Source organism: Rhinichthys klamathensis, unplaced genomic scaffold (assembly GCF_029890125.1).
Source record: "Rhinichthys klamathensis goyatoka isolate OS25496 unplaced genomic scaffold, OSU_Roscu_1.1 h1tg000259l_1, whole genome shotgun sequence".
Lineage (NCBI taxonomy): Eukaryota > Metazoa > Chordata > Actinopteri > Cypriniformes > Leuciscidae > Rhinichthys > Rhinichthys klamathensis.
Window position 1 is genome coordinate 1591609 of NW_026606781.1, and position 12105 is coordinate 1603713.

Genomic DNA, 12105 nt, shown 5'->3' on the forward strand with positions numbered 1-12105 from the left:
AACAAAACACAATTGGTCTAGTCATATTTTTGTATGTAAACCAACAATAAAGTGATAAGTTAAAGGCTACATGTTTCAAAGAGGGGAACCTCCCTTGGATTTCCATAGAGAATGCGATTTCGTTTAGTTTGCTGGGCCCCAATTCGTGTGTCCTGGCGCAGGGCCTGGAGCGAAAAAAAACGACTTTGCGAGGGTTTTGACAACATATATCAACCCCCCTGACTTATCTTAATAAAATAAAAAAAGTGTTAAAATGGTGGACACCACAATCGAAAACTGTTGTGCTCTTAATTCCCAGGCATCACTCTCTTCGTCCTCGTAATCCGTCTCGTAGTCGTCCTCCAGGTCGTCCTCGGTATCTGAAAAACCACTACCGCCATATCTGTCGGTAAAGCAGAAGTTTTTCATGCTGACTTTGACATACTCGCATATGGCCCTTTCTGTGCCGTCGCACACGCAAGTGTCCAGGAGCTGGGCTTTGGGAATGGAGCGCATGTTCGTGATGACCCGCCGGCAATCGTCCGAGCAGCGCTCTCCTCCGAACAGTTTCCTGCAGTGATACAGATAGTCCCTCATGGCCGTGCTGCACTCGGGATCCATCTCGCACTGCTTACGGGCTTCGGTGCAGCCCATGTGGCTGGTTCTGGGCATACAGGGCTCGATGGCTCGCTTGGTCATCTTGCATAAAGTGTCCGAGGAGCATTCGCAGTCCTCCAGTGCCGGGCCGTTCACAGTAAGGTTGAGCTGAATGATGGAAGAAATGCAGTGGCTAGGACATTTCTTCCTATTCCCGTTTATCACCGGACCGCACGCGTGTAGATACTGAGTATACGCGTAGTGGCACTCCGGTTCTCCTTGGCACTTCATGATGGCCTGCCAGCATATCAAACGCTGGTTGTGTGCTGGTGAGGCGGTGGATAAACGACTAAAAAATATCAACGCACAGCCGATGGACAAAATCAATATCTGCAGGCGTAGAGTGACTGCTGGGTTTCCAGACTGTGCCATTCCTTGATGTGCCCACATGCAACAGCTTAAAAGTTAACTTATTGGGTCAAGGGTTTCCATTTGTTGTTCCATAATCCATATGTTTATCTGTTCTTACCAGAGATTGAGACGAACAACTCGCCTTGTTCCATGCCCGCCGTCGTCAAGCCGCGTTTTGTTGACCACTTTAGTTAAGTGTGCTCATATTTGTTCCTTCACTATCCACAGAAACATGCATCGAAATTTATCCATGGACAAAACTCCAAATGGTTGGAACGAATCACATTTGCTCACTGCCGCGAGAGCAAAACGCGCAGCAACATCTTGATGCGCGTCGACTCGTTTTCTCGCTGCTCTTGGTTGAAGTAATCCAGCGATAAATCAACGCTTTGTTCAAATAACAAATCTGGAAAAAAGTTCACTCTGAGAAGTCTTGGAATTATCTGTTCAGTTACCCAGACCCAGACTTAGCCAATGCATGCAGCACACTATTGGTCCGATCAGTTGTTGTGGTTTCTGACGTCATTTGAGGGTGGAGGTCTGAAGGTCGAGAATGTGGAGAGGGTGCGGGTTGTAATTTCACTTGATAAAGCATCAGTCCCTGTCCTTGACACAGTGCTAGAATATTTTGGCTGTCACAGTGCATTGCACATCTCATCCGATGTCTCTGCCCAAACCTCACCCAAACAGCACTTATATATTCAGTTCTAATTGTGAGCAATTATTATTTTAACTTGTAGCTAGACAGACCTCAGCATGTCTTAAGAAGTGTTTTAATATTAGTCCTATCCATAAAGTAGCAGATTAACCTGCTCTAGAGAGAAAAAAGGAAAGGGACAACTTTTGAATATAAGATTAATACTACAAAACACCATTATCATTTAATACCATTACCAATATGTATTAATACCAATATGTTATTTTGTTTGATTTAAAATAGAATACCTTATAATACTTTGGTTTCTCCTGGAAATATTTTGATCCATTTCTCACAAAGAAGGAAATTGAAATTTTCCAGGTAAAATGATCAGGTCAAGTTTGTTTTGAATGTCCATTATTTAAGAAAACATCAAACCAAAGATTCTAAAGAAAATAACAGAGATTTCACAGACAGGTTTTCGTGTTCTTATATTTTACATGGTTTCATTTTACATTGGTTTGTGACTCTTCAAGTCTCATGTTTACACACAATCCATAATGAATTTAACAGGCAGCATTTTGCTGACAGTTGTTTATTTTGCTATAGGAGAATTACCATTACAAACACTTGTAGACAGTTCAAGGTGTTTTACGTGACAACTTCCCCTGAACAGTCCATTTGGTCTGCAATAAGGGTCAGGGTTGCATGAACAATCCTTTGATCCTTTCTGGTTGGTTTGGAGCAAAATAGCAGCTGTTACAAGTTAAAGTACAACTTTTTTTCTTCTGTTCTCACACCCAAACTTCCCCATCCTCAACAGCATTATACAAAAGGCCTGGTTTGAAAATGTTCAACATCCAAATAGTAGCAGGTTTGCATTTCGAGAAGTTTAATGAGATGAATATGTTATATACTAAATTTACTGCCTAGCTCATGTATACATTTTATGTAAAAACTCCTGTGCTTTCCATCTCTAAATGACTGATTATGATCATCACTTGGCCTAGATCTGCAGAAAGAGAAGGAGCAGTTTTTGGAGAACAGAGCGGACTGTGTTATCCATGCTACATTGACCCTATCACACTTCTGCACTCAAACCACAAAGCTTGGGCAGCTGGCCAAAAATGTCCCCTAACCCTATACCCCACCTTTCAGCATTTTCTCCTTTTCCCAATTAGAGAGATTAGATGGCCTATTTGGGACGAAAAGGAGCAAACAGTCTCGTGCAAATTCTCTGACATTCCACTGTAAAACTGTAATACAGAACATCCATTTCTCACAAGCATGTTTTTGTCGAAGTGAAGAAATGAACTGATGACAAATAGCTATACCGTGAGATTCACAATGCTGTTTTGAACGGGTAATGAGAAAAGTGCTGTAGTTTTGCTGTCTAATATGTATTTATTCAGATGGATATATTTTAAATAATAAATAATCACATCACTAAAATCCCAAAACTATAACACAACAAGCAATTTACCTGCTTACCCAACACAGTGAGAAAACAGAATATGAGCCCTGTACATTTTCATTCGCACACAGAGAACTCCGAGCAACTCCAGAGTTCAAGGCTTCACTCCTCACAAAGGATGAAATTGTTCGATCTGGTGAGACTATTACTGCAAGATGTTGGCATTTCCTTTTCTTATAGAGAGAACTGCTGTGAAATGTATTCAGAATCTCTCTGAGGAGTCGGTTGTTCCCTCTTGCCAAGCTGTCAGACCTGTTTATCGTTATTTGCTGTAAAGTAGCCCAGGCTTTGCGATCAAGGGAAAACCTAAAAAAAAAAAACTTTCAGTGGAAAAACCTGGATCAGAGATTTGTCTAATTATTTGTATAATTTGAGTTCTAGAAAAGTTTTAGCTCTTTTAATACACGCATGCTGCTGGAATCCAGTGTGAATCATGTCAGTGTTGGACGCAGACCAGAAATGAAGCGAGCCAAATTTTCTCTAGCTCGGATGAATTCTGAGGCATGAACGGACAGATCTGTCCTTCTTAACTTTAACCAAGTCTGTACTTTTAAATATATAAACTATATTGTAAAAAAAGAAAAATATTTTTCGCAGTTTTACAGTTTTTCTCGATTGCTTAAACACATTTCTTGAAACTATGCCTCGTATTCTCAAAACAGTAAACACAAATCCATAACGTCTCACCCAATTCCCCAAACATCCTATTTTCAGGTCAAAATGAAGCTCTACCCTCAAAACCATTCACTCTTGCTGAAAAACCAAACTTTGCCCTCAGACAGGACACACACTACAACATAGTCTTACACACTGGTGCTATAAATTCGAAACAACATTTCCAAAACTGGTAAGTCATGTTGCTTGTGGTCCCCCATCTTTTTTTTTACTCGCTCCTACTCTTATGTAAGATGTGTGTGAGCATCATATGACAGTAAAAGAGCACAGAAACCTTATTCAAATATGGAATTGTATTGGAATGGTAAAGAGTGTTGGTACATGCCTCCACTCAAGGATACAATATGATGAACAAGTCTAAGAATGTTCCACATATGGTTGAAATACCATCATTGGCCTAGAAAGATAACATTCTGGGAGTCAAGACTATAAAGGAGAAAGGATGCCCTCCCTTCACTGTCACACTCTGCAGCCACTCTGTGTGACTGTACGACTGCTGGCCTTTTCTTGCAAGAACATAAACCTCATCAAAGACAATTGGAAATGTTTGTCTCTTATTCAGTGAAAGAAATATGTTTGCCACCCACACCTCCCTGAAGGTTCTGATGATGGAGGCGACGGTGAAGCGACTCAAATTTGGCTGTACTCGTTGCCCAGCCTCCCTCATAGTCATACCATGGACAAGGACATGGCCAACTAAAGTGGCTTGAATTTCATCCGAGACTGCTTGTCTTCTTGCCCTTGCCCTTCCTGCTCCTCCTCCTCCTCCTCTTCCTCCTCCTCCTCTCCCTCTCCCTCCTCCTCCTCTTCCTCTCCCTCCTCCTCCTCGACCTATTGCTTAATTTCTCTGTGGATCCATTGTTCCAAAACTCAGTAAACTGATTTTTATCTTTTATAAAAGATTGTATAACCTTTTATCTATCTATTGAAGGATCTGACTGATGTGTGTTCAATTTTTACTCTTAGTGTTTTAACCTGGGTAATTGTGTGCTAACTGAGCTGAAGCTGTGCTGACTTGAGAGAACAATTTTGAATGCTAGTGCTTTCTAAATGACCACATGGTGTAGGCAATGAGAAATGAAGGGATTTGTGTGTAGAGTTTTGCTGTGACAGTTCAACAAATCTGACTTATGTGTCAAAACGGGGGAATAGTGTTCATAGTTCAGTGAAATGGGTGTGCTTTTTGATAAATGGCATTATGGTTTTGAAATTTTAGTTCAAAAGCCTGGTTATAGTGTTTAAGCAATCGAGAAAAACTGTAAATAAAACAAAGATTAGAGTATATGCTTGTTTTTTTCTACTTTAAAATGTCATGTTTAATTCAATGTGTTACTTCCAGTTTATTTAGTGAATTATTTATTTTCTAAATTAGTATTCATGCATTCATTCATTCATTCATTCATTCATTCTCCCATAATTTATGAATACTGTATCTTATATTTGTTTTAAGCTTGCCTGGGCTGCTCAATGTTTTCTGTCTGTAATGGTTTTGTTGAAAATTTCAATAATAAATAAATAAATAAAAACACAGCATTTCCTTTTCCTGTTTTGTACTGTTGCCCACAGTGACAATAAGTCATAACAACTCTAGAATATGAATGCTAAGTTTTTTTTGTTGTTGTTGTTTTTGGAAAGAAGATAAATGGCTTTCTCAGCACTCCAGAAGTCTCAGTCTTCACGTCTCCACCACTGTCACAAATGATTACACACACTCAAACCTCATTGCCAAAAACATATTCATCAGGACCTCCCTCGTCAAGAAGCTCTCAGAGGCACAGCGATTGCACACTATGATATTACTGTAGTTTGTTGCCAAAAACGGCCCAGCTCCACCAGTCCGGCCTTTTCTTTCTGATTTAATGGAAACAGCTGTTTACTGTCTCTCTGTTACTTTCACTGGTCTATGTTTGTTTAACCGTCTGCTTTCTTTTTCATAACTCAAGCAAATGTTTCTGAATGACCTGTTGCAGCCATTTCCTGGGCTTTTTTTTTGTTTTTGTTTTGGGAAGACCCACTCTAAAGCGTTTTATATAAATACCATCTGTTCAACTGAGCACATACTTTTATGTCAATCCTTGACTCTTTTAAAGTCAAGGATTGTAATGTTGCTAATGTCAGTATGTAACATCCATCTTGGCTATCACAATAAACTTTGTGTGTGTGTGTGTGTGTGTGTGTGTGTGTGTGTGTGTGTGTGTGTGTGTGTGTGTGTGTGTGTGTGTGTGTGTGTGTGTGTGTGTGTGTGTGTGTGTGTGTGTGTGTGTGTGTGTGTGTGTGTGTGTGTGTGTGTGTGTGTGTGTGTGTGTGTGTGTGTGTGTGTGTGTGTGTGTGTGTGTGTGTAAAAAGTCATATTGTACAATCAGCCATCTACGCTAAAAGCATTAAATGGATTCTTGGCCCTTTACTGTCCTCACTTACACAACCTGTAAAGTGCACTTGACCCTAAAGTAATGGTCTGGTAATATCTAAACAGTATGGTCATAGTTAAAGCATCTGTGAAATGAATAGAACAGAACTGAAGGCTGTTGTCACAGTGGTAAAGCTGATTTCTTAATCAGAATTTCAAATCATTTAAAATGTGCCAAATTTTTTATCACATCTAGATGTTTAGTTGTGTGCTGCCCACAATATGGTTTATAACAGATCTAAATAGAAGGCCCTAAACATGTTAAATTTTGTATTGAGATTGGCATTATACTGAATAAAATTGACTACTTCTCACATCAAAACTATGCACTATAGGCTGCTACACTATAATCACATGACTTTAAAAGAATACCCAAGGTGACGTTCCCGCGACCATGGGTAACGTTTCCTAAAAGTTCTCTAAAGGTGACGAACATTCCGAACCTATACAGAACATTAGGGACGTTCCTGAAACGTCCTCTTTTGGTAATGAAAGTGCTGCAGTTCAACGTTCCTTAAATGACTTTAGGGGAACGTTCTGTAATGGTAATCTTATGGTCACACAACAACGTTACAAAGAGGATGTAATCAAAACGTTCTCATATGGGTCTAAGTTGGTCATACAATGACGTTCTTTATGTGACTTTAGGGGAACGTTCCATATTGGTTATTTTATGGTCACATAGCAACATTACAAAGAGGACATAATAAGGACGTTCCCATATGGTTCTCTGTTGACCATATGAGAACGTTTTGTGACTAACTTAATGAGAACATTCTCATATACATCACGTTTTGTGCTTGGTGACGTGGGACGAACCGAGGTTCAACTTCCGTCAACTTCTGTCACGTTTATCTGGTTTGTCTGCGGGCTGGACCCTTCTCGGACGGACACCTGACGGCGGTCTTTTTCCTGTTTTCTTCACCGACAGCGAGCCAGAAAAAGCCAATGTGATTATCATGTAAAGTTATTTTAATGAACCATTCTCGCGTAGATGGTCAGGCTATATTGGCTTTTTTTTTTTTTAGATAAACAAGCTAACGTAAGCGCTAGGCCTATTCCAATTTGCTTATTTTAACTCTTGTTTACATAGCCTGCAGGGTCTCCTCACAAAATCTAAGCGGCATAAAGTTCAATGCGAGGGTCTTTAGAATATGTTTGTATTATTTTTGTCTCTTTTCTTTTATTGTCATTTTTTCCTATTATTTGGTAAAGGCTACACCACTTTTCCATGGGAAAAAAGTTGTGGTGATCCCGCTATTTGGCTCGTTGATGTAAAACAGTCTTTTATAATTGTTATTATAAAATCAAGAATGCAGACGTTTTAAGCTCAGCAACAATGGCAGCAAAATGTACACCGTATATTAAAAAAAACTTCTTCTTTAGCTTCTTCTTTAAATATAACAGAAGACCTTAATAGGACAAAAAAATAATATTCTAAGTTGGTCCCTAAAAGTTCTGCAGGACGTTCTCAGAATGTTTTGGAAACATTGGATTTCTGAATTAAATATGGTCTTCTAAACGTTTCCAGAACGTCCTGAATGTTCCCTGAAGGTCCTCCAAATAACGTCCCCAAACCCTTTAAAAAACTCCACATCGTGACTGTCTGTGAACGTTGTAGGAACATTACTGTAACGATCAGCTGGAGTGCCCTCGAGAGCCACCAGAGGGCGCTCCACAATAGACTATGATCACTTCCTCACAAACTACATTTCCCATAACTCACTGCCCGGATTCATCAGCACTCATTTCATTCACCTGTGTATTATCACCTTGTTTCTCTCACACCATAAATACCTGGTTTTCACATTCACTCGGTGCAAAGTATTGCTTTCCCAGTGAACTATTCTGAGCGTTTGTACCCTGTGTTTGTTTGCCTGTTACGACTTTATCTGGACCTTACCTCTCGTTGTCTGATGCCTGCCTTACTCTCTGCCTGGACTCTGTATTCTGATGGTTTCGCCGCCTGCCCCGACCCTTTGCCTGTTCTTGGACTCTGATTGTGTGTATTCTGCTCTGCTTATATCCCTGGTATTCGACCCTTGCCTGTCTGACCCTGTTATTTAATAAAGCCTGCAAATGGATCTCTCCTCGTCCGCTGCATCATTACAATTACCAAGCGACGTTCTTGACACCATCGGGACGTTCTCAGAATGTTTTGGAAACATTGGATTTCTAAATTAAATATTGTCCTCTAAACGTTTCCAGAACATCCTGAATGTTCCCCGAAAGTCCTCTAAATAATGTCCCCAAACCCTTTAAAGAACTCCACATTGTGACTGTCTGGGAACGTTGTGGGAACATTACCAAGCGATGTTCCTGACACCAGCGGGACGTTCTCAGAATGTTTTGGAAACATTGGATTTCTGAATTAAATATTGTCCTCTAAACGTTCCCAGAACATCATGAATGTTCCCTGAAGGTCCTCCAAATAACGTCCCCAAACCCTTTAAAGAACTCCACATCGTGTCTTTCTGGGAACGTTGTGGGAACGTTACCAGGCGACGTCCTTGACACCAGCAGGGACGTTCTCAGAATGTTCTGGGAACATTGGATTTCTGAATTAAATATTGTCCTCTAAACGTTCCCAGAACATCCTGAATGTTCCCTGAAGGTCCTCCAAATAACGTCCCCAAACCCTTTAAAGAACTCCACATCGTGTCTGTGTGGGAACGTTACCAGGCAACGTCCTTGACACCAGCGGGGACGTTCTCAGAACGTTCTGGGAACGTAAAATTTCTAGCTGGGTAGCCACAAGCTTTTTTTTACATTGAAAATTTTAATCTCCAAACTGATATACATCTATAGGGGTGGGGGCACAGACTAGTCAACTAGTTGACTTTAATGCTCTGCCCAGCCTCTGCCATGCTGCTTTGAGCTTGAAGTTGAGTAGTCGGTGATCATGGCTGCAACAGGAAAATAAATCTTTTTAAATCTACTTTTACGCTCCATTTCCAACAGTTAAAACGACAAATAAATGCATACTCAGAGAGCGCTCCACAAGATTTTTTTGATTATACCATCTGGATGCTCAAAATTGATCGGGAGAATGCACGTTTTAAACAGTTTATTGTACATGTAAGTTAATCACCGTTCTAAACTAATGCTGCATTACTTGTACACACATAAACAGTAACTCGCACATCACGTGCAGGTCGTGCGCACACAGAAACATTCAGTAGTGCAGAAATGTATTGTCAACACTCTTCTGTGATATTTCAATAAAATAGATTAGAAACTGAAAAGTTCTAGCATATATTTCGTAGTAAGGGCCGTTACATAGTCAACGCAAGCAACGCGAGCGACGCGAGCTACGCGCTCCTTTTCATAGTACACAAGCGTCACCGGCGATGCGTGAAATGCAATACACCGATTGCCCAGCAGGGGGTAGTAGAGTCTAGAGTCGGGTCACGTAATATTCAGATCAAAATGGCAACTGAAGAGGAGTGCATATTGCTGATTTTACATCGGCGGCAACAAAGGATGTATACGAACAAGCTCGCATAACTTTTCCTCTTCGCCCGCCATTGTATTCAAATCTTCTTCTTCTGTAAACATAATAATATACCTTTTTATGTACATTACTTGCAATGTCGCCCCCACCGACAACGCATAGTATTGCGTGCATCGGCGCGTCGCGTATCAAAAACTAGGACGACACATTTGGCTACGCATCGACGCATAATGGCGGCCGAAGCGTAGCGATGTGTAGCCTTGCGCACGCGTATGCGTACCGATGCGTTGACTATGTAAGGGCCCTAACTAAAACTCACAGGTTCACTCTTATTAGAGAGACGCTGCCAGGTCGAATGAATTCACACACAATCACTCTCACCCTCATCTCTGCATTCATAAATGTCTTTATTGGCTACTTTATCTGTATCAGATTTAGAAAGAGCAGAAATCTGTGAGGAATATAACGACCCAAAGACAAAAGAACAGATAAAAATAACCTCTTATGTAGGAGGAGCAATAACCTTGTGGGCAGCGCTGTGTCATGCCATTGTGCACAAGGCAACCCGAGTCTCAGCTCGAGTTTAAAGAGCAACGAGCAGGTTGAATTTATAACTGAATTAATACGTGATATTTTCTGAAGAGTTCTTTTAAAAACACATATGTAGAAATTACTAATGAAATCTCATTTGATGTAGAAATTTTTATGAAAATGTGCTAAGCTCTGGAATACGCCTTTCCCGCTATAGCAACGCGTCATATGACGTAGGGCGAGGCAAATAAGAGCTCGCGTTCAGCTCTCTCATTGTGGATGTAGTTAGAGCAGTAGTGAGAGACAGAGAAAGTTTTAGATCGAGTTTTAGAGAAGCCATAATGGTAAATTATTGTGTTTGTGCCATTGTGCTGGTTGCACGAATTCCAGCCTGTCAGGATATCGTGTCCATCATTTTCCTTCTAGGAAAAACAAGGCTTTTCGTTCTTGGGTGTGCTTTGCGCAGGCGAAGAGAGCAGACTTCTCTGCCGCGTCTGTCACCACACTCGGTCGTTTGTGGCGCAATTATCGACTTGGAGATTTTTTTTAATAACATTTTTAATAAAAATGGACAGGTTGTCGTAATTGTCTGCCTTCTGACATGAATTTAGTTTGCACAATGCTATAGCTATTGGCAGGCAGCTAGTCCCAACTCTCCCGTTTCCCCCGCATTTCAATTCAAACTGTTCTCCAACCCTCCTCCCGTCTGATTTTGTATGTCCGTAGGCTAACGTTATACTCTCCAGTAAATTGCAAGGTGTATTACAAATATGTAGAAATCAAATGTATTACTCAAATGTATTACTCAATATGTAGAAATCCCCTAGATTTTTTTGACATGCTCGTCAACATCGGAGAACTCGGTTTCTTCATTCACATCCATTGTAACCTGAGCTTGAACTTGACCAGACTCCCTCGCCCATCGTCACTTCCGGTTAATGCTTTATAGACGCGGAAGTTATTTTATCACAATTTATCTCAAAATATCGTTAATGGCATAGTTCTATATTACTCCAGTTCTGAAAATCTAGTTGTTTTATCATCAACATACACTATGCTATATAGGGGTGTCCAACCTGCACGTTGCTCTTTAAGGCTTATTTGTTCATTGATGACGTCATCAGCGACTGGTCGATGTCGATTTTAAAAATCTGAAGTCGTTCATCTCCTAATCTGCACTGCTCTTGGGTGTAGCCTATGTCAAATCCTCACATAGTGGTTGCAAGTTTGCAACTTTACAAGTTACACTCCTTGCCATTTTTTGTATTACTTATTACAGGTTTTCTGAATTGCTAAAACCCATTTCTTGAAAGCATCACTCACTTTCTCAAAACCATAAACACAAAACCAAATTTTCAAACCACATTCACAGAACCTCTGACTCTTCTGGCAAAATCAAACAATTGCCTCAAAACCATTTTATCTATGCTCAAAAACAAACACACAGCGTGTCAATTTTATAAACACTACAGATCATTCATTAGACACTACATCAGAATCCAAAGCTGCAGTTACAGAAAAAATGTATATTGTATCAAAGTAAACTAATTTTGCAATTACGTAAAAAAGTACAGTAATGATAACTTGCAGTAGTAAGGTGAATTAATTGTATAATGTATGCACTGCAAGTATAGTATTGTACTGAATATTGTATAGGCCTATTGAATGTCTGTATATTCAACACTTGCATACTGGGAAAATACAGTGACCCAACTGCAAAAGCCAAAAAAGGTTATAGTAAAAAAATATAAATGAAAAGCATATTACAGTAATGTACACTCAGAAGAGTTGTGCAACTGCAAAATCAAGGTCAGTGAGAGAGATTGATTCTGCTTCAGTATACGTAATGTCTTCATGTTGGGTCCGGCCCGAGGACTTTGTTTGTCCACATCACAGACAATGTCATCTCTGCAGGCAAAGGGAAAAACCCTAAAGCAGAT

General features: G+C 40.2%; 1 protein-coding gene across 1 annotated transcript; it reads right to left on the bottom strand.

The window, feature by feature from the left end:
- Positions 1–228: 228 nt before the first annotated feature.
- On the bottom strand, positions 229–1372 carry gas1b (growth arrest-specific 1b). The gene has a single exon (XM_056267454.1). The coding sequence runs from the start codon at positions 1024–1026 to the stop codon at positions 229–231; it is 798 nt and encodes a 265-aa protein (XP_056123429.1). The 5' UTR covers positions 1027–1372.
- Positions 1373–12105: the final 10733 nt, after the last annotated feature.